The sequence below is a fragment of the Lathyrus oleraceus genome, chromosome 4 (genome assembly GCF_024323335.1).
Source record: "Lathyrus oleraceus cultivar Zhongwan6 chromosome 4, CAAS_Psat_ZW6_1.0, whole genome shotgun sequence".
Classification (NCBI taxonomy): domain Eukaryota; kingdom Viridiplantae; phylum Streptophyta; class Magnoliopsida; order Fabales; family Fabaceae; genus Lathyrus; species Lathyrus oleraceus.
Genome location: NC_066582.1, coordinates 496,912,839 through 496,939,535, shown reverse-complemented (window position 1 = coordinate 496,939,535; position 26,697 = coordinate 496,912,839). Strand labels below are relative to the sequence as shown.

At 32.0% G+C, this 26,697-nt stretch overlaps 2 protein-coding genes and 1 long non-coding RNA gene across 3 annotated transcripts; 2 read left to right on the top strand and 1 right to left on the bottom strand.

Annotated features, from left to right (window-relative positions):
• The first annotated feature begins 7,036 nt into the window (after window positions 1-7,036).
• On the top strand, window positions 7,037-7,745 carry LOC127135699 (uncharacterized). Its single transcript, XR_007808651.1, has 3 exons — window positions 7,037-7,142; window positions 7,236-7,523; window positions 7,599-7,745. It is a non-coding gene; the product is annotated as an uncharacterized LOC127135699 (long non-coding RNA).
• An 8,023-nt stretch (window positions 7,746-15,768) lies between these two features.
• LOC127076752 (obtusifoliol 14-alpha demethylase) lies at window positions 15,769-19,443 on the top strand. Its single transcript, XM_051018523.1, has 2 exons — window positions 15,769-16,510; window positions 18,228-19,443. Exons 1-2 carry the CDS (start codon window positions 16,043-16,045, stop codon window positions 19,227-19,229), a joined length of 1,470 nt encoding a protein of 489 aa, XP_050874480.1. The 5' UTR covers window positions 15,769-16,042; the 3' UTR covers window positions 19,230-19,443.
• An 80-nt stretch (window positions 19,444-19,523) lies between these two features.
• Window positions 19,524-21,231, bottom strand: LOC127076753 (UPF0481 protein At3g47200). Its single transcript, XM_051018524.1, has 2 exons — window positions 21,037-21,231; window positions 19,524-20,941 (listed from the first exon to the last, which is right to left on the bottom strand). The coding sequence occupies exon 2, from the start codon at window positions 20,931-20,933 to the stop codon at window positions 19,599-19,601; it is 1,335 nt and encodes a 444-aa protein (XP_050874481.1). The 5' UTR covers window positions 20,934-20,941; window positions 21,037-21,231; the 3' UTR covers window positions 19,524-19,598.
• Between the last annotated feature and the right edge of the window lie 5,466 nt (window positions 21,232-26,697).

Genomic DNA, 26,697 nt, shown 5'->3' with positions numbered 1-26,697 from the left:
TTTTGTTTTCTACAACCTTTCAAATGCTTCACTTTTTATTTTATGTTGTTTCTTCCTCCTAAATCTTTGCTTCACACTATTCCATGTTCTTAGACTTGTGCGGTTATGGTGGTTACTCATTCATCCCACTAAACATGCCCACGTTGTTCATTACCAATTAAGTAATCTATTATTATTATTATTTATTATTATTATTATTATTATTATTATTATTATTATTATTATTATTATTATTATTATTATTATTATTATTATTATTATTATTAATAATAATAATAATAACTAATTTAATACTGTACCAAAAAGAAAAACCTAAAAAACTAATATATTAATATTAATTAATAAATAGACATTTGTCTGATTTTCATTGGCTTTTTAAAATGAAAATTTCAATTTTATTTAAGACTTTGCTTCAGGGTGCTTCGTTATTTTATTCATTATTATCTCTCTCTATATTTAATAAAAAATAGTGTGTTTTGACTATTTCTCAAGAAGGTTGAACCAATTTTCTAAAAGTGAATCATAAAACTCGTCCATAATATTTTCTCTATATGTTCTATGTCAACATTACAATATTTATAAGAATTTTGTTTTTTTTAATAAAAGCGGATAAACAAAACTTTAAAAAAAATTGATAAAAAAAGACAGGTTAAAAAAAAAAGAGTCGGCTAGATCATCATTTCTGTTGGTATATTTGACTTATTCAAAGTAAAATTTCCCACATTGCATTAATTTATTTGTGGTTTCCGTAACTGTCTTTGAATTTTTTATTTGATCATCTCTTTTTTTAATACAATAATATTGCTATTGTTAAAATATGTAATTAATTCAATGTTTTAGTAGATAAGATATATTTCACATAATTGTATTTGATAAAATCGACTACGGTAAGTAAATATTTGACAGAGTCAAATAATACAGATTGTAATTTGTGTGTTTTGTTTTCTATATATATATATATAAGTAATGTTGTAGATCAAAGTACCACAACTTCACTTCAATAAATTTTCTTTTTACAATATAGTTTCTTTTATCTTATTTCTCTCCTCGTCTTCACTCTTCTTAAAAGCCCAATTTGTTCCAACAAATTTGTATTAATAAGTCCGGTTTTCAAATGCGAGAATTATGAGATATGAGTTGCGCAAATAAATGTCATCTTCGGACTTTAAGATATGGGTGAAATCGTGAATGATGGATACTACAAGAAAATCATCCCTACTGACATGATTTTATGATATGTGGCAAAAAATAAAGTTGTTGCAACGTGTTTATCATGTTGCTATATATTTAAAGTAATAATAAAACAAATTAGAAGTCAGGTAATCATGTGGAGAGAGATTGGTAATTTAAAAAAATTGTTGTGACGTGAAAAATATGTCGCAACATGTTATTTTAAATAAAATAAATAAAGACGTCAGATTTCAAAAGGGAAAATTTTGAAATTTTCAAATATTCAGTTGTGTCATGGAAAATACTTCGTAAATGAGATTTAAAAAATCAAAAAATTTAGAAGGAAAGTTTGACTTGACGTATTGATAGGGTGCAGATGTTGACTGACAACTTTTATGCGACGTGTTATTCACGTCGCAACGATTATGATGCAGTGGTTTTGATGTGTTATTCACGTCGATATTCAACAAATACTTTTTTTACGACGCAAATAACACAATGCTGGGGTGGATATTTAATGGCCAAGGTTCCACCCACGTTATCGGTCTCCATCAATTCCAGTTTCTTCTCTTCATCTTTTTCTCCTATTCCTTTTCAACTTCACCCATTTCTTCCCAATTTCATCTTCCAATTTCTTCCACTCATTTCTTCAAATTAAAATATCATTTGATTTTTGATCTCCTCCTTCTTCCAGTTTCTGTAAAAGTTATTTGATTTAAGTTGATTTTTCATTTTTTTTATGTTGATTTTTTATTGATTTTCATTTTTCTAATTGTTGATTTATTTTTTTCTCAAGATTCAAGACCTTCTTTAAGACTCACGAAGATTGTTCAAGATTTTTTGTTTCTTCATTGAGGTATTTTTCGTATTATATTTGTTTATTTTTTTGGATTTTTATATATAAAATTATTGGGTTGTTGGTTATTGTTGTAGAATATTTATTTAATTAATTTTATTTTATAATCTGAAAATATGTTTTATTTTTATAATATATTATTAAAACAAAATATATAGATATATTTAAAACTAAATATATTATACTTTTATTAAAAACAGAATATATTATTTTTTAAAAATAGAATATACTATATTTTTATTAAAAAACAGAATATAGATTTATTAAAAATAGAATATGTTTTTTTATTAAAAAAAGAATATATTATATACATTTTTTTATATTTATAATATATAATAAAACAAATATATATTATATATGTATAAACAAAATATATTTAAAATCAGAATAATTATATATATATTTTTAAAAACAAAATAATCTATTACATATATTTTTCTAAAACAGAATAGTATTATTTTATATTTTTTATAAATAAAAACATAATATATTATATATGTATAAAGAAAATATAATTAAAAACAGAATATATTATATATTTAAAAAAACAGAATAATATATTATGTATTATTTTAAAAAACATAATTTAAAAAAAATATATTTATTAAAAATGGAATATATTATATATGTTTACTTAAAACAAAATAATATGTAATGGTTATATTATATGGTTATTATATGTTTACTTAAAACAAAATAATATATGTTTACTTAAAACAAAATAGTATAAAATAGTTATTTTTTAAAACATAATAGTTAAAAAAATAGAATATATGGTTATTATATGTGTTATATGTTATAAGTTTATTTAATGTTTTTTTAAAACATAATAATTTATATGTTTTTTTTAAATAGAACATAATAGTTATTTATTAAAAACATAAAATACTATATGTTTATTTAAAACAAGAACATAATAATATGTTTATCCTATAAAATATATTATATAAGTTTGTTAAAAACAAAATAGAATAAAATTTATTTGTAGTTAATATATTAAGAATAGTTATACAATTTATTTGTAGTTAATATATTAAGAATAGTTATACAATTTATTTGTAGTTAATATATTAAGTGAGTATATATTATATATTAAATAGTATAAAATTTATTTGTATGAAAAGTAGTTTGTAGTTAAAATAAATGTATAATAATCTTAAGAGTGTTATTAAATAATTTATAGAAAATATTTTTGTAGTTAATTTTTTACCAAATTTTTTGAAATTGGTTGATATATTAAAATCACATTTGTAATTAAAATGGTAATGATTGTACAAATGTGCAGTATGGAATATTATCGGTACTATCGTAGTTGGATGTACAATATGATGTATCCAGAAATACGTGCACTTAAACCAAAATTTAAGGAAGGAGTTAAAGGGTTTATCACGTAGGCATTTGTTCAAGAATATTGTCGAAGCGAAGGAGGAGTAAGATGTCTTTGTCTTAAATGTGAATGTATACCTATAATTAGTTGTCCATAGGAAGTATAACGTCATTTGGAGAGAAGGAGTTTCATTAAAAATTATTGGGTTTGAACATATAATGGAGAAGAACTGCCGAGTAGCGTACCAAAGAATACTAATATGCATGCATCAAACAGTCGATCACATATGGAAGGCGAACATTTTAATCTGATTGACGAGATAGTTGGCGATTCTTTTGGGTTGAATGTGAGCTATGATGAACCTGAAGATTTTGATGGAGAAGAGTTGTCGAATGAGGAAGCACAAAGATTTTATCAGTTGGTGAAAGAAATGAATATGTTGTTGTTTGAGGGGTCGTCAGACTCAAAATTATCAATGTGTGTGATATTATTGGCCGCCAAGTCAAGTTAGAATGTTCCTGATCAATGTTTGAAATTCTTCGCAAAAATGACACTGGACATGACTCCTAAGAAAGATAACTTTCCTACAAGTTTTTATGATGCAAAGAGGTTGGTGTCGAAGTTGGGTTTAGAAGTAAGAAAGATTGATTATTGCGTTAGTGATTGCATGTTGTTTTATGACAATGAGTTTGATACTAATGATGGAGCATTTGAGGAATGTTAGTTCTGTAAGAGTCCAAAATACAAAGTTCGCAGTAAGCAAAAACATGTAGCAGTGAAGTCCATGTTTTATCTTTCGATAATACCAAGGTTAAAAAGAATGTTTGCTTTAATTGATGTGTATTGCAACCTTTAATTGATGATTTGAAGAGGTCATGGATTGGAGAATGGACTTATGATATATCATGTAAACAAAATTTTACTTTGCGAGCTTCCTTGATGTGGACTATTAATGACTTTCCCGCATATGGTATGTTGTCTGGTTGGGGTACACATGGAAAAATGAGTTGTCCGCATTGCATAGAATACACCAAGGCTTTTACGTTGGGAAAAAGGGGGGGGGGGGGTTAACTATCACTGCAGATTCCTACCAGAACATCATGTTTATATAAGAAACAAGAATGATTTCAAAAAAGACGAGTAAGTAACAGATTTGGCTCCCCCTCAATTGTCATCAAGTGAAGTATAGAACAAAGTTTGTGAACTACAAAAATTCACAGATAATGGTAAAGCATGCAGAATTCAAGGATATGGGGTCACACATAATTGGACAAAAAGAAGTATATTTTGGGACCTCCCATATTGGAAAGATAATTTGTTGCGACATAATCTTGATGTTATGCATATCGAGAAGACTTTTTTGATAATGTATTTAACTCAATGATGGTTGTTTAAGGCAAAACAAAAGATAATGAGAAGGATAGAAAAGACATGAAAATTTGGTGTAATCGAAAAGAGTTGGAGTTGAAGCCTCAACCGAATGCAAAATTATTAAAGCCCATGGCTAATTACAGTCTAACTTTCCAAGAAGCTAAAGCAGTTTGTCGATGGTTAAATAAATCAAGAATGCCTGATATTATGCTTCAAACTTAGCAAGGTGTGTCGACGTCAATACTGGGAAGTTGCATGGAATGAAAAGTCATGATTGTCATGTTTTCATGGAATGATTGCTACCAATTGCGTTCAATTTACTACCCAAACATGTGATTAATCCACTAGCTGAAATTAGTCAATTTTTTAGAGATATTTGTGCGTCAACTTTAATAGTGGACGACATCATTAAGTTGGACCAAAATATTCTAGTTACTCTCTGTAAGTTAGAACAAGTATTTATGTATGGTTTTTTTCGACTCTATGGAACATCTACCTGTGCATCTTGCATATGAAGCTTATCTTGGTGGCCCTGTCTAATATAGGTGGATGTATCCGTTTGAAAGATTCATGGGTGATTCAAAGCAATCTGTACAAAAAATAAAGCTAAAGTTGAAGGATCAATATATGCACATTACTTGCATCGGGAAACATCACATTTTTGCAGTCATTATTTCAACCACTTAATGTTAACTCCAAGAATCATAAGGAATTGAGTAAATGTTAACAAAAGAAGTCAATAAACCTACTAGTCTTTGGTCTTCCAGATCGTCCCTCTGGAAAGAATAATGTGCATTGGTTGACCCCAAAAGAAATGCAATCTGCACACGTTCATGTCTTGATTAGTTGCCTTGAAGTTAAACCATATCTTGAGTAAGTATGCCCCAACTACCTATTTATCTTTAAATTGTGAATATAAAAATTATTATTTTAAAATTTATAGTGTGCTTTTTTATAGGGAATTTAACACCTCATATTTTCATAGCATCGGTGAACAAGCAACTACTGATCATATTCATGCTTATTTTCCAGCATGGTTCAAGGAGCAATTGTCATGCATTATTGCACCGACTCAATAAATACTCCATTTGAGAAACTTGTCTGAAGGCCCTGTTCAAAGGGAAAATGAATGTCACACATACTTTGTGAATTGAATATAAATTTCACACTAAGACATAGATTGAAGGGAAAAAACATAAACAATGATGTATTCGTAAAAGGAGTTACATATGGTGGTGAAGATGACTTCTATGATGTTGTTACACATATATCTACGAGTTGTTATACAATTACTTGGACTCAGAAAATAAAGTTGTTTTATTTTATTGTAATCAGTATCATCCACCTGATAGAGGCACAAAAATAGATAAGATATATAATACTGTTGAGATTTGAATGGATCGAAGGTACAAAAAGTATGACCCTTTCATAATATCATAGATTGTTAGGCAAGTTTTCCTTATCCTTCCATTGTGCCACGTAAATGAGGGTGATATGTTGTAATCAAAACAAAAGCATTGGGTCATATTGAAACTGGCGATCTAGTGGAAGACGTTGCTTACCAAGTTGATAAAATTTCTCAAATTGATTATATGATTAAAGTTGAACATATTACAAGTTTGTGCCATACAATGGTTGGGGGTCATCAAGTTGATACATTTATATTGTTGGAAGAAAATAATGTGAATGAAGAGCATGAAGAGTTTAATCCAAGAACAATATTGGATCATATGATGAGAATGCTATGGATGAAGAGTTTGAATAATTGTTTTTGTATTTTTACTTAATGAATCGTGTATAGAGAATATGTTGATGCATCTATGTTGTTGGTAGAAAATAATGTGGTGATCTAAATATGTTTTGTTGATTTATTAACTGTGTTGATGAATTAGTTGTATATATTATGTTAATTTATCATATGTGTATTCTCTCAAAATAGATAAAATGTCACATCGAACTGATAAAAGTAAGGGTAAGAAGACCCAACATCAGCGCTCGAGTGTAATAGTATGTGAGGCACCTCAGTTGGCCATGTTTCCTCCTCCATAGAGTCAAGTAGATCCCATGTCTATGTCTAGTTCTCAACCTCTTATGGCATTACTCTCCCCTAATGACTACCATATGTTCCCATATGATAATTCAACGTTTATTAGCCCATCTAAGGGACCTAGCTTTCCATACCAGCAGACTAGGGGATCTAGCTTTCAAGATCCCACATCCTTCATGCATCCATACCCACATGTTGCTATTTTTTATTTAATAATACTTATTCAAATTGTTTTGGTTTTTAGTTTCAAGCCGAGTTGGATTGTCGTCAGATGTATAAGTTATGTTATTTAACAAATGTATAAAAAATCTTGGTAGAGATTTCGAGAACTTTCCAAGAGTGAAAAAGATGACCGGTTTAGAAAATTTAAGGTATAATAAACTTATTTTAAGTTATTGTTATTTTAATTACTTTTTTTATAATAATTATCTAACAATTTATTTGAATGTCATAAAATATTGCAGGAAAAGTATATGTGGGAAGTAGTTAACGAGGCTATGATTAAAAAAAAATTGGGACAAAACAACAATCCAACTTTCAAACATGTTATATCGTGTTAGACGTGGTTGGGAAGAGCTAAGTATTCATCCTAACTGGATAGACAAAGAAGTTTTTGATGAACTTCTTGTCTATTGGGATTCACCTAGTTTTAAGGCAAGATCTAAAATTGCAAAGAAAATGAGAGCATCTGAAAAGGTTGTCACCTCAATGCAGTTGAAAGCATTAGTATCATCGAACATGCTCGACGCGTGGTAATTATAACTACTTTTTAAAGTTATATTTTGATTTACTATATATTTTTAATTAAAGTTAATTTTATTAACTAGACTAAGGATTTGGGGAGACCGCCACGAATGAATGAGCTGGTTGAAAAAACTCGTACCAAAAAACGGGGGATTTTGTTGACAAATGTACTATAGCTTTGGTAAGTTGTTATTATTTTATTTAAATTAACTCCTATATATGAATAAATTGTTTAAATTATATTAATATTACTAGCAAATTTGTGGCGTGATTTTCACGTGATAACTTATTTAATGTTGTTTGTGGCATAAAAATCATTTGTCTATATTTCATTATTTAATTTAATTTTTTTCTTGTATATAACTTAATTGTTTAAACTATATTTAATTTAATTTTTTTAGTTCAAAATCTTCAGTATATTCCGATATGTTCAAATCCGATTGATGAACGTGTGAATCTTTATATTTGAAGTTTAGTAATTGGAGGGAGTGGATCTAATGAATATCTTTTGGTGCTGGATATTTGGCTGGAAACTACAAAATAGAGGATATAACATTATTTGAAAGAGTTGCGGATGGGGAAGGAATGTCACGTCCACCACAATTCACTTCAATAAATTCCCTTTTCACAATATAGTTTATATCTCTTATTTCTCTCTTCTTCTTCTTCATTCTTCTTGAAAACCCTGGTTTGTTCCAACATTTATTTTTTTAAGGAAATATTTTATTTGCAATAAGATGGGAGTCGAATATGATAAATGTAGTGTTGTAAAAACCGGAGGTTAAATAAGGTTTTCAATCCTCTTAGTTTTGGAAAACAATGTTAAGATTTTGAAGTGTGGCTAATGTCAAAATGAGGTAGCTCACTTGTTAATTCAAATATGCTTTAAGATTATTATATTGGTCTAGTGACTTAGAGGTGTTAAAATTATCACACATTTGATTGCTTTTTATATGTATAATTATGTGTAGTTTTTTTATTTGAATGTGAACCAAGTTTGGATCTTTACTTTTTAGTATCTTAACGTGTATATTCAATCCAGGATATGAAAACAACAAGTCTACCACACTGACTTTTTGGATGTCATTAAAAAGTATGCTTATGATAGTAAGGACATGCGAACTAAATTAACGGTTGATATGATATCATTCAAAAGTTCTTATGGTAGTTTTGAAAAGACAACAGTCGTAGAAAATCGATACGAAGTGTTGTCGGTAGGGCTGACAATGAACCGAATCAAGTCGAATATAATTTCAAAACTCAATTCGAAAAATAGATCATTGAACTTGATTCATGAACCAAATGAGTTGAATATGAGCAAAACACTAAGTTCGTTAACTAAATAAGCTGAACTCGAATTATGCATAGTTCGACTCATTAGGTTCATGAGTCAACTCAATTATATATATTAACTCCAAAAGTAGGTTTTAAAGACTTATTTCAAATCTTAACCATCTATTTTCTTCCAATTTTATAATTTTATTTTATTTTAATATTTTTATTTTAAAAATATTAATTTAAAATATCAAATATATATTAAAAAGTAGATTTAAAAAAGACTTATAAGTCCTTGAAGCAAACAAGATGAACCTAATAAGATTAACCTAACGAATTAAACCGAGTTGTTCGTGAACTTAAAGCGAGTCGAGTTTGAGCTTAAACAATTTTTTGTGTCAAACTCGAGTCGAGTTTTGAGCTGAACAAATTCTTATTGAGTCGAGATGAGTCGAGGCGAGTTCAACTTGACTCATTTCTAGCCCTAGTTGACGGGTAAAATTAGTTGATAATCCTTATGTATTTTATTACAATGTCAAAATGTATTTTAAAACGTTTTTTAAATTTATCATATACATTATTCTAGATCAATGGTGAAAAACTTGTTGAACTAAAGCAAATTTGTAGTGTCTCTAGTTGTGAATGAAATTACAGTGTGTTTGAGCACATTCATTCCAAAAGAAAAATAGGATGGAGATCAAAAACTTAATGATCTCGTCTTTGTTTGTTATAACTTAAGGCTAAAAAATAATTATTGGTACTATTATTATGCTCTTTTAATATGTTCAACCTTGATTTATAGTGTGTATGATTTATAGTGCATCTAATTATCTAATGATTTATAGTGCCTATACTTCTTTTATCAAATATTAATCTTTATTTGCTTAGCATATAATAGAATTCTCTTTCTAATGATATATAGAAATAAGAAGAAACAAAATGATGACCCTATCAATTTTGAAACACTTGTTGATCATTCCGATTAGATGTTGGAGGGTTTACCACCATTCTTAACTATTGAAGAGGTGGAAGAAATAAACAATAATCTTGCTAGTATTACAATTCATCCTATTTACAATTCAACCATTTTAAAATGACATTGGTATGTTGTTAGTGATTGTTATTACAATTTTGTTATTTTAGTTTATTATTATCAAACAAAATTACTAAAGATTATATACTCATGATAAAATTATGAAATTCTCCAGTTTGAAAGATCATTAAATTCTCTTTCTAACACAATTGATGGAACCTCTAACGGACTTACGAAACTAAAGTTACTTATGAAATATGATGGCCAACACATGACATAAATTGACTATGCATCTAGTATAAAAACCAACAAACTACTACTGTTGTAGTGCTCATAGGACCAATTTCCCTACTTCAAAAGAAAGATTATCGCATTAGCTTTCTAACGCAACTAACAACACCTCAAACAAATTTACAAAACTCAAGTTACACATGAAATAGGACGATCAATCACATTCTATGTCTACCCACGATTTTCTGTGTTTTTCTCCCTATTGAACAGATTCAAAACTCGTCTATTTCGCCTATTTGATTTCTCACCGCCCAAAAAACATTCTGATAAGATAAACATAGCCTTTGAAAATTAAACATTCTAACTCTCGCCGTATTGAATAAATCTACAACTCATAGGCAACTGTCATACACAAACAAGGCAATAATATCAACAAGACATCAACAAGTTATCAACAAGGTTAAACAAGACATCAAGACATATCGATGAGAATATATATCATATTCGAGAGTAAAAACATCATCAATCAATCGTCTAAAAAAATTTGTCAAACCTTTTTTGTCACAAACACAAAATACATATAAATGAAGGAAGAAGACAAGAGAATAAGGACCCTTAAATATCCCTATGTTTAACCACCCATGTATGAATAATTCTCCCCTACCTCAAATTTGTAGGTCGATGAAAACTTCTAGCCTTTTTGCGATTTTTCCTTGCTCTCCAAGATTTTTCCTAAGTCTCTCTCTCTCTCTCTCTCTCTCTCTCTCTCTCTCTCTCTCTCTCTCTCTCTCTCTCTCTCTCTCTCTCTCTCTCTCTCTCTCTCTCTCTCTCTCTCTCTCTCTCTCTCTCTCTCTCTCTCTCTCTCTCTCTCTCTCCATATTTTATATGTACAGTACAAAACTCTACCTCACTCTATCTATTTATTCACCATAGTTATCTCAATTCTCCTCTCACCCTCAATTCTTCTCACACCCTCATTCTTACTATTTTCTATTATTTTATTAAATCTCATTACCCCCCTAACTCTTACTCAAGTCACCCCTTACTCTATAATTTTAATAAAAACTCAAATTTTCTCCCAACTCTAAAATTATATCTAATACCTCTAGTTTTCAAATTAATCATTTAATTTCTAATAATAAATAAATCAATTAAAATTAATAATAAATCGAATTTTATTTAATTCAATAATATAATATAAAAGAATTTAAATTCAAATAAAAGAATTAAACTAAAATTGGGATGTTACAACTCTCCTTCATTTAAAAGAATTTTCGCCCTCGAAGACTACGTGAAGGAAACAACTCTCAATAATACCCTCCCCTCTGGTTCTCTAACCCCTAGGCCGAATGAATCGACCTGCTCTAATACCAACTATGTAACATCTAAACTCCACAACTCTTATTTAAATAAAATCATGTAAAAGAAATATTATTTTATTCCACAAAAGATGTCACAATTCTCTCTGAACATGAGATCGTCATGGTTCCTCTCTGAACCTGACTTCACTAGACCAAAGTCCTATCTAACTCCAATATACATGTATGCATGAACATGGTAATAGAAATCACAAAGTTCGAAACAACATAAAAGCATACTCAAAACTCATACCCAAAAGATTCTTCTCTGAATCATAAATTTGCCAAGTGTAATTCCTCTATTAATTACTCATCTTAAAATTTACATCTCAATTATTTATATAAATAATCACAAATAACAACAGAGTAAAAATATTATTACTTAGCAACTCAATTTACTCATCAACTCAAATTGTTCATCAACTCAGAAAAATTCTCAAAACACATCAACAAATTAATAATTATAATAATTATTTATGTATACTCACAACTCATCAAAAATGTAACAATTATTGTCTTTTACTCAACAGATTTCTCAATGCAAACTCTAAATAACTCTAAAACAATCTATTCAACTCTAAAATAACTCCAAAAGACTCTAAAGTACTATGTTGACAACTCTTTCATATAAAAATAACTTTTATGAACTTTATTGGCTGGAGGTCTGACTCAAATAATAATATAACTCAAAACAACTCTAAAGAGTCAAATACTTCCACTTCAACTCTAAAGTTCATCAAAATTAACTCCAAACAACTCAAAAATAAATCTGACAATTCTATAACAACTCTAACAAGCTCTCATATAACAAATTTGACTCTTAAACTTATCAACAAGGCAATAAAAGGTCACCAAACCCAAAATTGCTCAAAACTCTGCACCTAACTCTAACATTGTCTCACTTCAAAATAGAACCAAATACTATAGACTTATGATAAAATTATGAAACTCTCAAGTCTAAAATTTCTTTAAACCTTATTTTAAACGCATTTAACTGTATCTCAAACGGAGTTACAAAACTCCAATTCTATTCGTTTCAGTTCTACCTTATCGCAATAATTCATGCATAACCTCTAAAATAGAATGTCTGACTTCAAAATAGAACGGAAAGTTATATACTCATGATAAAATTATGAAACTCTTGAGTTTGAAAGATCATTAAAAAAATTTTAACGCAACTTCCGGAACCCAAACGGACTTATGAGACTCAAGCTACGTGTGAAACATGATGACCAACACAAGACTGAAATTGACTACGCCTCTGATATAAAAACAAACGAACTACTACTATTATAGCGCTGCTAGACTCAATTTCCCTACTTCAAAATAAATATTATCGCGTTATCTTTCTAACGCAACTAACAACACCTCAAACAGACTTACGAAACTCAAGTTACGCATGAAACAAGACGACCAATCTCATTCTATGTCCACCTGCAATTTTCTGCATTTTTCTCCCTATTGAATAGATTCAAAACTCGCATATTTCGCCTATTTGAGTTCTTTCCGCCCCACAAATATACCGATAAACATAGCAATTCAAAATTAAATATTCTAACTCTCGCCCTATTGAATAGATCTACAACTCAAAGGCAACCGCCATACGCAAACAGAGAAATAATATCAACAAGACATCAACAATGTTATCGACAAGGTTATCAACAAAGTTAAACAAGACATCAATACAAATCGACGAGAATACATATCATATTTATGATTAAAAATATTATCAATTGATCGCCTCAAAGATTTTTCTCAAACCTTTTTTTGCCATAAACACAAAATACATATAAATGAAGGAAGAAGGCAGGAGGATAAGGACCCATCACCATCCATATGTTTAACCACCCTTATATGAATAATTCTTCCTCTTACCTCGAATTCGCATGTCGATGAAAACTTCTAGCCTCTTTGGGATTTTTCCTCGCTCTCCAAGGTTTCTTATAGGTCTGCCTCTTTTTGCCTCTTTTCTTAAGTTTTGCACGTACAATACAAAAGTCTACCTCACTCTATTTATTTATTCATCCCAATTATTTCAATTCTCATCCCACCCCTCAATGCTTCTCATACCATCATTCTTACTATTTTCTATAATTTTATTAAATCTCACTGCACCCTCAACTCTTACTCAATTCACCCCTTACTCCCTAATTTTAATAAAAATTCTATTTTTCTCCCAATTCTAAAAATATCTCTAATGCTTCTAATATCCAAATTAATTATTTAATTTCTAATAATAAACAAATCAATTAAAATTAATAATAGTTCTAATTAAATTTCCACCCCTCCTCAAATAATTTAATAAATCACATAAAACACTCAATAAATAATATAAAAGAATTAAACTAAAATTGGGGTGTTACAACATTCACACATGTACTTTTTGACGAGTACAATGTCATAAAACAACACTTTTTCAAAAGTTTCTGGTCAAGTCATTCAATTTCTTCTAAAACATGTATTTGAACTTCTTCTGAATCATTTGAATGAACTTTGTTTGAGGATAAACAAAAATATAAATTGGGGAGAGTTGATAAGTATAAAAAATACGTTAAATTCTTAGACACTTATTAACTTGTTTTATAAGAAATCATATTTAAACTCTTGATGTATTAATGAAAAGTGATAAAATGTCTATTTGGACATTTTAACTATGCATTTATGAAATACAGACAAAAAGATAAAAAAAATCAACCAAAAAATCACAAAATACCAAACATAGACTTTTCCCAAAATATCAAGGTCCACTAAGCCAAGAATGCAAGCGCGCTTAGCGAGCAAAGATGCATCCTCTCTATGCCAAGAAACACAGACGCAGTTAGAGAGCAATGTTGGTCCAAAGACTTCAGGATTAAGTTACTTCAAGGTGATGCAAGAGTTTGGTGGCTAAGCGAGCTTGTGAGGTTCACTTAGCGAGTATAGACGACAAGGCTAGACCTATAGTAGCTGGCATGACATAACCAAGAAGAATATAAGCGCATTAAGAGAGCGTGGGCAGTGCACTTAACGAGCATACTTTTCCCAAGCCTACAAATAAGGGTGCTAAGTCTTAATTCAATCATATCAAATCAATTCAACACAGTTAAATTCTAGAGGAATGGATCACAGTCGGGTGGAATTAAAGGTGAAATTAAAGATCGTCTATTAGGTAATATGATTGATCTAACATCATTAACTCATACAGGAGCTGTAATGAGTGCAACGTATGGTAATATTAATAACTGATAAGAATTACATATCACGGGTCAAGGATGCTACATAAGAAGATGTCAATGAAGTCTAATCCCAACAAAGTTTTCTCACAGTTGTAACACCAAAAGTTTATTTTCTGCCGTTTTACTTTTCTAGTATTCGCCAAACAAGCAATCATCTGACAACCTCAAACTTAAAGGAATATAAACGATTGAACGGTCTTTGAAACACAACCAGTCCCTGTGGAGACGATAAAACTGCATTTGCTATCTGCACTACGATAAAATTGTCTTATAATTCATACACTTTTCCACGACCAAATCTCTCCTGATTCAATCATATCTCTTCCATCAAAAATCCAAATCTTCCCCCACTCGAAGTGTAGATCTCCATTTATCAATCCTCCATCTCAAACCTCAACTTCTTTTCCACCAAATCCATCGACTATGACATCATCCAAAGTTACTTGTTCCGCCGTTCAACGACAAGCCACTACTGCTATAAATCCCACACCTCCCCCTCAAGGGACAAACAATCAAATCCTGACGGCTTCTTCATTTGCTCCCCCACCTCAATATCATGTCCAACCTAGGGAAATCAAAGAGCATTTCACCCTCCCCAATTCCTCAAATTTGTACCACAGTTTCACCAGGGCAAGCCTTTGTTCAGACCTCCACCATTTCCTACAAGGCATGAACAAGAAATGCTTCTTGACCTTCAATTGCTGCATGTTACCATTGGCGTGCAAAGAGCTAATGACCTCCTGAACATTGTTTACCACATAGTGCAACAACAAAACTATCATGCCTTAAGAGAGATATTATTGCAGATTTAAGAGAGTTTACACCATACCAATTCGAGGAACAATATTATACAAGAGGTGACTCTCCTAAGAACAAAGTCATCATCCGTGAACCAAAAAGAGATCTAGAAGTCGTCGAGTCACCGACAACACCATAAGCACCAAAATCTTTCCCCTGATCCCAAAAAAATAAAAGGTAGCCATACTCTTCCCGAAATCCACCGGAGGAGGGAAAGATACAAAGTAGCTCGCTTTTGAAAAATATAATAAATTTTTTAATATATTTATTAAAAAAAAAGTTTGACCAATTCTAATTTTTCATTTATTTATTCAAAACATTCCCCAATCGATGAAACCAAGAAATAACAAAATTTCTAAATCAGCTCAAAAGCATAAAAAATAAAAAATCAAACCAACAAACCCACAGTTTTATCCTACCCTTAATCCCATGAGCCCAGCTAAGCCAAATCCAAATCCACCCTTATAAACAAATCTACAAATAATCTTTACAATATTATTCCTTTCTGTTCTCACTAATATCCACAATCACTCATCACTATAATAATAATAATGCACTTGTTCTTAGATCTCTCAATATTCTAGATCTAATTACACTCACAACCATCATCATCAATCATGGATGTTTTTGATGGAAACAAGTTCCTCAACACTGTTCTTCTCCTCATCACAACCATAATCGTAGCAAAACTCATTTCATATTTCATCATCCCCAAATCTAAAAAACGCCTACCCCCAATTCTTCCAGGATGGCCCATTATCGGAGGACTCTTCCGTTTCCTCAAAGGTCCAATCTTTATGCTCCGTGAAGAATACCCAAAACTCGGTGGCGTTTTCACCTTGAAAATCTTTCATAAAAATATCACCTTTTTGATTGGTCCTGAGGTTTCTGCGCATTTTTTCAAAGCTCCTGAAACTGATCTTAGTCAGCAAGAGGTTTACCAGTTTAATGTGCCGACTTTTGGTCCTGGTGTTGTTTTTGATGTTGATTATTCTGTTAGGCAGGAACAGTTTAGGTTTTTTACTGAAGCGCTTAGGGTTAATAAACTCAAGAGTTATGTTAATCAGATGGTTTCTGAAGCTGAGGTAATGTTTTGTTGAAAACCCTTTGTCTAATTCATTGTTAATGATACATAATTGTTTTCTTTTTATTTATGCAGATTATCTGTTTGATAATTTGTTTGTTTTATTTTTTTTATGAATAAATCAATGGTTGATGTTAAGTTTACATGCATAATAAATCATGAATGTGTTGGAATATCAATATTAACTTTAGGAGTATCATCATGTAATGAATGTAATAAAGAATAGCGGACATTGATTCGGTGAGACCCTTGTTTTCGGGTAGAAACTCAACAGTAGACATAGATCCATTTTTCTCTAGAGTGATGTTCTTTATACATCTAAAAATTTGACTAAGTATTTAACATCTTATACAAATGGCGTCTTCATAGTAATGATTCTCTCTCTTTTTTATTTATTGTTGTTATGTGTACTTGAGTAGACCCTTTTTTTCTCTTACTTGAAAGACCACATGTTTGTGCATTCAATGCTTCATTCTATTTGGTTGTTACTTGTTACTGGCTACTGGCAACACCTGTGTGATCTGTGCATATTGCAGAGCTGAAGGCTGCTTCTGAGTCTAGTAAACTTATTGCTATTTTAATAGAAGGATGTGATTTTGTGATCTTAAGTGAGGACAGTTATATAGGTTAATGTGTCTTTTTGGTTCTAGGGTGACAAAAATTGATTTTTAGTAAAGTGAGTTGAAGGCAATGTGGTTTATGTTTGAATAAGATAGCGTAAAGTGTGTTAGTGTGTGTTTGGTCTATGGTGACAAAAGTTGATTTTTAATGAATTATTATAATTGATTATGGTTAAAAGTACTTTGAACTCAAAGTGGTGTTTTGTTTGGCTACATTCATGTAAAATGAGCTGAACTAATAATCTGAATCTAAAAATTAATTGTAGCATCAAAAGCTCCATTTTCTTAACTAAAGTTAGAATCGATTCTAGAGGCAAAGTCAATTCTACTCTTAGAATCAATTTTAGTTCACCCAAAGTGATACCAAACATACACTTAGACAATACATTTAAATGTAAAAATGACATTTGGAGTTATAATCAATTCTAGTTGGTGATCTGTGCATACACTGCAGGCTGGCGATGTTTCTGTTTAACTTACTGCAGTTTTGATTGAATGATATGGCTATGACCTTAGGTGAGGTCAGTTATATCTGCAGTACTCTAAATGAAGAATTTTAACTTTGGAATGAGAGATGTCATGGATGACCATGGCGTAGGAAATTAAGAGAGTAAATGTTACTTCCTCCGTATCTTTTTGAGTGTCACTTTTTCAGAAATTGTGTAGCTATTTGTTAGTCATTTTCAAAATTTAAAGTAGTATTTACTATATATTACAGAAAAAAGACAAACAATTACATCAAAACTAACATGGTAGATGTTGGTGATAACATTTAAATAACAATTACAATGGAATGGAAGAAGTAATAATTTTTAGTAGGTGGTGCTGATACATTTATCACAATCTCAGCAGTCATGTTTCTAACAATGCTTATTAACTCCACACTCTTCATGGAGCCAAACACTCAATGTAACTGAAAATCTAATTTTCACTGCAACTCGAATTCATTCTCATATATTGTTTAGCTGTGCAAGCTTTTTAATTCTATTTAGACTTGACGACTTGTTTTTTTTCTTTATATTTACAATAGTATGTTCATCTGTTGTAACTTTCTTATGCCGAGTTGTGTTGTTTCTAAAATATGAACCAAATTTACAGGACTATTTCTCAAAATGGGGATCAAGTGGTGAAGTTGATTTGAAGTATGAACTTGAGCATCTGATCATCTTGACAGCCAGTAGATGTCTGTTGGGGCGTGAAGTTCGTGACAAGCTCTTTGATGATGTCTCTGCATTGTTCCACGACCTCGACAACGGAATGCTTCCAATCAGTGTTCTCTTCCCATACCTACCAATCCCAGCTCACAGACGCCGTGACAATGCACGCAAGAAGCTTGCTGAAATCTTTGCAAACATTATATCTTCACGAAAAGGTTCCAACAAATCAGAGGACGACATGCTGCAGTGCTTCATTGACTCAAAATACAAAGACGGTCGCCCTACAACAGAAGCCGAAGTCACCGGTCTCCTCATTGCTGCTCTTTTCGCGGGGCAGCACACCAGTTCAATAACATCAACTTGGACTGGAGCATATCTCCTGTGTAACAAACAGTACCTTTCTGGTGTAGTGGAGGAGCAGAAGAACTTGATGGCGAAACACGGCGATAGAGTTGATCACGATGTTTTGGCCGAGATGGACGTCTTGTATAGGTGCATTAAAGAAGCCTTGAGACTCCACCCTCCATTGATTATGCTGCTTCGAAGCTCACACAGCGATTTTAGCGTCACTACAAGAGAAGGGAAAGAGTATGACATTCCCAAGGGTCATATAGTTGCTACTTCCCCTGCATTTGCAAACAGGTTACCTCACATTTTCAATGACCCTGATAAGTATGATCCTGATAGGTATGCTGTAGGGAGGGAAGAAGACAAGGCGGCGGGGGCATTCTCTTACATTTCCTTTGGAGGTGGTAGACATGGATGCCTCGGAGAGCCTTTTGCATATCTCCAGATAAAAGCAATTTGGGCTCATCTTCTTAGAAACTTTGAACTAGAGCTTCTGTCACCTTTCCCCGAGATTGATTGGAATGCCATGGTTGTCGGAGTGAAAGGAAAAGTTATGGTCCGATACAAGCGAAGGGAGCTTTCTGTTAATCAATAGGACCATATCGTGTTTCACTTTATTGCTTGAATTTCATTTTTAAGTTTTTCTTGTTAGTATTTTTGATTCTGCTTTAGTGTCCATGTTAACTGTTTATTTGACATTGGATATCAAGAATCTTGATTTTGACTTCTCTTTTCATGTAATTGTGGCAAGTGGTTTTAACTTTTTTGTTTTAGTGAATCAGATGATTGGAATGGTTACTTGAGATAAAGTGAAACGGTTAGAGTAAATTATTTAGCTTACTTTTAATAACTTATCATTCATTATATCATACTGTACTTCCAAGAGTTCATGACAAGAAAACATCAAACATGTGCAATAATAACTCTAGTACAGGGTGATTCAATACATATAATTCTGAAGTAACTAAAACGTTAGATGAACAGCACGACAGAAGTTGAAGATGATGAAAATTAGAACAATTATAACAACTATGGTAGAACTACTTCTCCATGGATCACGAAAGTAAACCCGATTTACAGTAGCCATAGCTCTTTTCCAAACACTATCGTAGTGTTCATTAAGATCTTCCATAAGCTGATAATAACATGATGAATTCATCACAACATGTTTGCATAGACTGTTAACGAGAATTGACAATTCTTCGTTGCTTTCAAGCTCATGAACAACGACTTCTTTATCTACCAGCAACTCTGCATCATCTTTGGTGCGAATAAGAGAATCAAACAAAGAAACATAGTTGCAAATGTAAGGCTCATCAGGATAGTGACATTGCTCGAAAGCGATTAGGTTCCTAAGAACACATTCCATAGCGTGATCTACTTTTAACTGTGGAAATAAAAACCTAGCTTTGAGAAACTTGCAACATGGTAAACAACCTAAGCAAAGAAACCAACTCAAAAATGGTTTTTTCTCAAACTTTATGTCAAGCAAGGATCTATTATGAACTTTCTCAAAGCTTATACCAGCTTCATTCAATTTTGTTGCAGTCCTTAACATCAAACCCTCTTTTCCAGAATCAACATACTTATTACTCATTTTCATAGGGAGATAAGAATTTCTAATCAAATCAATGAAATGGAGTGATTTCTCCCATTTTTTCGCCTCAAACTTTCGTTCATCATATTCCTTGTAACAAGGGTAACAAGATGCAAAATACTCATGTGCAAGCTTGAAAAACCAGTTGCTCTTTTTGACACTGCTTGGGACAACAGTGTCATATAGTTTTTCCAACACATAAATTGGAAGCTGATTCTCAAGAAGCAACAAATCGCGTTGAATACTTTTACTTACGCAAAGTTGAGTTACTATATAATCATCTTTATGTTCCCATTTTTTATTCTCTCTTAGAAAAAGCTCCATGATGAACACAGCATCCAACAGTACCATGTCAACAAATTGTTCATTGCTGATATCATTGAATTTCTTCTGGTAACAGCGGCGTATATTTTGTTCTTCTTGTTCAAGAAACGATTTGTAGTTCACTAAATCACTTTTTTGTCCTAGACGATTCCAAAAGAAATGAAAATACCTTTGTTTGTATTCCTGCATTTCATCGAGATTTTTGTTGTTATGGTGGATAGGACCAATTGATATGAGTAGAGGTGTATAAGCTTCTTCTTTCACCTTCAAAAGAATAGCAGGAACATTGTAGATACAACATTGAGGCCAAAGGGAAGGTTCTATCTTTTTTGGAATGTTAATGATTTGTTGGATAAGATATTCATTCGAAGATCCCATGATATCACCTTTTTATGATAAAGAAAAAAGCATAGCATAAGTTTGGAGTGAAGTATATAGTGACTCAAAAAACAATAGCTTAAACAACAATAAGTTATTGAACCTGAAAGTATGTTTCCTCCAACAACTTCTGAGTTCCAAAAGCTCCTGCCTCTAAAGTTGTAAGCTTTCTTCTGCCTTGATCCTTAAACTTAAGGGGTATGCTTTATAGAGATAGAAATAATTAAGTGAGACTTGAGACACACTCTGAATGTCTATTCCTACTTTAGTTTTTTCCTTTGGTGATTATTGTGGTCAAAGAAGTATAGTTTGAAATTTGCTAACATAGGTGGTCATAAATGCCATATATTTTTGGTAAAAATAATGGTTTAAAGAGATGAGAAAGTCATATATGTTTACATCAGAATTTATAATGGTTGGTGAGCTGAATTTACAGGTTAAATGAGTTATCATCAACAGATTTTTGGCTACTTTCTCAATTTACTTTTTAATAAGTACACTCGCACCCATATAAAAATATTTCTTTCGGATTATTATTATAATATTTTTGATTATATTAAATAATTAATATATTTGAAATATATGTATTTGTTAAAAAATACAGATGGATGGAACCTCTTTGCTGGTAGGGATATCCATAAATTTTAAGGATTTTCGGTGACTTAGGACAAACTTATGGTGATGAAATGTTTTGAGGTGATTTTGGTGAGGTGAGGGTAAACTCACACATGGAGAGAGAAGAATGTATTTCAGAGGTATTTATAAAGGCATACAAACCTAGATTTAGGGAGCTCATGGGAAGCGGTAGCCGCTCCTCCACCTTGAATAAGGAAGCTGATGTCGGCCTATTTCTTAGGGAGTCATGATAATGACTTCTTACCCGTGCGGTTATAGTCTATGTACGTGTCACCCACCATCTTTCTAATTAAGGCAAGACCCCTACTAAGTGGGGGGTTATGTCTGGGCGACATATTAGGAGCGTGTTGGAAGTAAATATGAGAGTAGAAAAACAGTCTAGAGGGGTGAATAGACCCAAATAAAATTCAACCACCGTTTACAAAAATTATCAGAGTATTTTCAAAAATAATCGTGAGCGTAAGATTTGATGCGAAAATGTGAAAATTATACTATTCGAAAATTTTGACCACGTTAACACTAGACCGCTTCACAAACACCAAAAGTGAATAAGATGAAACACTAGGTACTCAATTGATTTGATTGTGTAATTCACGAGGTGTGTTTACACAATGATTCAATATAAAGATTTCTAACGTCAATTGCTTATCCGAATTTTAATCACCAATTCAACTCAATAAGGTATCAAATTCCAATAAAACATAATGTTATGTAATAAATCGCTATCAATTGAATCAATGATAAAATACGATAGAATTGAAATACCTAAGCATGCAAGTACTATAAATCTAAATACAAGAGTATGAGAGAGAGAGAGATGACACAAAGATTTATAGTGCTTTGGCGTTCGTCCTCGCTTTATCTACATGCACTCTTAAATGGTTTCCCAATGGAACCTGCATAGTTCCTTTATATTTGACAAATATTTTCAAGAGTTCATACAATCACCATTCTACAATACAACTCAGAAAATTAAAATCTTCTATCCGGATCTTGACTTGTATATAGTGCAATGCCAAACTCTTCTACATAATCTTTACTCAATTTACGCTTCTTAAATCACTCAATATCACCAATATGCTCCAAGCCTTCATGTGTAGAAATCAACCCCTTGATCCTATCAATTCCTTGAACAATGAATTGTCCAAAGATTTGAGAAGAACTTCGCCTTATCCTTAGCCTTCTACACAGTCACTACTAAGGCAATTCTGGAGAGAATAACCCACTTCTCTTCAATGAAATTTATCATCATCATTGAGAATCACCTCAATCTTGCAAACAACCTAAAAATCTCAACCAATTATACAAGAATGATTAGTTTCGACAAAGCACCTCCTTCAATCAATTACAAATCTCTCATCATCAAGATCTGAATCAAATTAAAGTTGAAGATGCAAAAATTTCGTTGCAAGACTTGTGAACTTTCAAAACAAAGTGATCCTTTTGAAACAAATAAACTAGAAATAGCTAAAACTAGAAAAAACATGAACATAAAATGCAAGAAAATAAAAATGTTAAAATTAGAAATGCAAGAAAAGTAAAGAAGTACCCCCCATACTTGAACCAAACATTGTCTTTAATGTTTTAACGCAAGCAAGAGGGAGCTAACTCACAAGAACCTCACTCGGGAGGTGGGAACCGCAACATGAGTTGTTGTATCATCTCTTGGAGATCATCCAAGACTAATTCTCATCTTATTTTCTCCTCCTTCATGAGCTTTTTATTAAAAGGGAAAAAAATAAAACAACAAGAAAGCAAATTAGTGCAAAAAGCGGGGGTTGCCTCCCACCTACCGCTTTGTTTAACGTCATTTTAGCTCAATAGCCGATGAGTGCAAGCACTCATAGTGACTCTTTCAAAAATGATTCCTCAACCTCACTTTTAGCAGTATTAGATGTTCATGCCCAGTTATCAAGTCAACTCTCGTATCCACTACTCTTCGTTTTTTTCTTCCTATGGGGTGGTTCATACTTCTAAACCTATGGTGGTGGTTCTGGTTCTATCCTAAGTATTAACTTTTCAGTTTTGGATTTAATCCTTTCACCCCCAACTCAAAGGTCAACCTTCCTTTCTTAATATCAATAATTTTTCCGTTTCATGGTCCTCTAATATTCTCTTTTTATGCAGGACATCGATTAATGGTACATGGGTAAGAATTATTTTGATTATTTTCACATACCTTTTGGATTGGGTGTCTACCTTAGCTTCCACAAATCTTTGTGGAAAAGGAATCGGTGGATTGTAGTGAGGAGGATCAACATAAGGTTCTTCCTTCTCTACCTCTTCGATAATCTCTTTTTTGGGTGGTGTCGGTGGATTTTCTACCTTTTTCTAGAACTCTCCTCAGCCTTCTTTTATCATTCTCCATAGAATTTTCAACTTATTTTTCACTTTTGGTTGTTACAACATTCACATGTCCCTTTGGGTTTTGCTCTGGTTGCCATAGAAATGACCCGGACAGGACGGAGGATGCGACTTTTTGTTTAACTACTTGGGAGATTTGAGTCTCCAACATTTTGGTATGGGTGATAACATTGTTAATATTAGTGTTCAACTTCCTAAATGCTTGTCCATCATAGATTCCAAGTTAAAGTGAGTTTGGGTCAATAAATTTCTCCATTAACATTTGAAGGTTGGATTGTTGGGAATTTGGTGGTTCCTCGAAGTATTGGGAGTGGTTATTGTAGAAAAAATTTGGGTGATCAATCCACCCTTGATTATAGGTATTGAGACAAGAGTTTCCATGGTTATTATTCATATAATTGAACATATTTTGGATAACCCCATGCATACCACAAAAGAAATAACATAAAAGAAAAAGCTTCTCTAATCTCTATGATAGAAAAATAAAATAATCAAAACGAGTTATTCGCATACAAGGGCAAGGGAAGCGAGAGAACTATAGGAAAATAAATCTTAAAAAAAACGAAGTAAAACTCTAGTCTATACGGTGATTAAACATAAATCCAATATTAAACACAACTGGTCCCCCACAACAGCGCCAAAAAATTAATGCATCCGCAAGTCCACGGTTGTGCGAAGTAGTAAAAGATATTGAACCACATAGACCAGTGGTTTAAGTACCTAATTTTGTCTTATCAGTGTATATCTAGAGAGATCGAAAATGTGGATTTTGGTAAAAACAACTAAACTGAAAAATCACTTAAATGTAAATAAATTATTTGAATAATCACTTAAATCTCAATCGGGGTAAGCAAAACCTGTAGTTATGGCTCTTACTTTAACATAATTACATGATCCATGCCATATCTATTACGAGAATTCCACATAAATTATAGAAAATAGATAAATATGGGTAGTACATGCTTTTGCAAGCGTATTGCCCCATCAACAATGAATAATCTGTCTATTTTCGCGCAGCCAGATTATTCTTTGACGATTCATTACTTTTGCTCAACTATATGTTTTCTCAAATTTGTCCAAGCGCTTTCGCTGTTTGGGACTAGGTTGTTTAAAAATTTGCACTCTAGTATCAACACATATCCTTTTAGACTACAATTGATACTTGAGAACCACTTACTTTCGTAATGAAGTTGGAATGCATGAACTCATATTATAAAATAAGTTTAAACTGAAATTCTCGCAATCGATAATGACAGATCATACAAGAGGTCATAAGATAATCCTCATAACCCTTAGTCCCTAATGAACTACTCATTCATGGTGAGGGCAAAAAAAATCAAAATGGTTTTTTTTATCAAATTCATATCAAGCAATTATTATAGATGAACAATTCAAGAAGAGTAAATAATAAAACATTAATTATGATTGAGTTTTGATGCACAATTGTTCCCTTAGAGATTCTAATTATAGAGAACAAGAAAGCTTACAATACGTAGAAAATTGGAATAAAATTTGGATCCTAAAACTCATAACAGGCTATAAGTTTTATAGAAAAAAGTAAATAATGCATAAGTTCCTTGGTTCAATGACTATTCAATCAAATTTGTAACATATCAAATATTTTCTAAGAGCCATAGTAAAAGAGAATCGATCTAAATATGAAAACAAAATAAATCTCTCTCGCCTCCCTACTACGACCTGTAACAGTTCCTACGGGTAGCCATAACAGGTCTCTGAATTTTCTATGGGAATGGAACAAGGGGGAACCCTAATGTCTTCTACTGCTACGGTCTTTAGCAGATACTACGATGTGCCATAGCAACCCCCTGGTTTTGCTATGGGGAAAAATCGTCTTTTGTTATTTTGCCTTGTTTTGCTTGTTTTTGATTCCTCTTTGTCTTTGATGCTCATTAGGTCCTGAAAATAGTAATTCGAAGAAAATCGAATAAAATATTATACAATACTAAGAGAAAATGACTAGAAATAACTATGCGAAGACCACTTATCAATTATTCATCTAAGGGTGTCTTAATTATGAAAGGGTAGAAAAGTTTCCCTTAATCTCCAAAAAGATTTTCTTCCTCTCTCTTTTGATAGTTTATTTGATGAATTATATGAATATAATTTTGTTTTATGCAATGAACTGATTGAAACCCGTGCTATGTAATTGTGGTAATTGTTATGTATGTTAAACTAATCATAAACATGATGTTTGGTATGAAATTAAGGGATTTAGAGCATGAATGCAGTTCTTGTTTTTGGTGATTAATTGATAGGATAACATGTTAGATTAAGGGACAATAACATGCTAATATGTGTTATTCATGTATGTATCAATTCTGGGATGTTTGAGGATGTTTTGGAATTGATTTTGGGTATTTTGAAGGTTCTGCAATGGCATACACGTTTTTGCTTCTGTTAACAGGGTGACAAGCATCACCTACATGACGCCATGGTCATCACCTACATGATGCCCTGGTCGTCAGGTGCTTTGAAACGCTGATGGGCGTCAGCTGTCTGACGGGGAGACTATCATGGTCTCCAGGCAGGCGTATGACCTTGCCGGTCGTCACATAGGTGATAGTTCAGGGATAAGGGTGATGACGAGCGTCACCCTGGTGACTGACTACCCATCATCGTGTCAGTAGGCACATGTTGGCCTGTTGAGTAGGATTTTTGGTGTGGTTTTGTCGTGCAATCAGTGTTTGGCTGTTGTTTGATGTGTCTTGACGAATATTAGTTTATTAATTGAATTATGTAATTC

Bases quoted from the DNA above. Each gene is read 5' to 3' on its own strand.
- LOC127076753 (XM_051018524.1), bottom strand. From the start codon at position 20,933: ATGGGATCTTCGAATGAATATCTTATCCAACAAATCATTAACATTCCA.
- LOC127076752 (XM_051018523.1), top strand. From the start codon at position 16,043: ATGGATGTTTTTGATGGAAACAAGTTCCTCAACACTGTTCTTCTCCTC. The intron at 16,511-18,227 runs GTAATGTTTTGT...CCAAATTTACAG, and splicing joins AGATGGTTTCTGAAGCTGAG to GACTATTTCTCAAAATGGGG.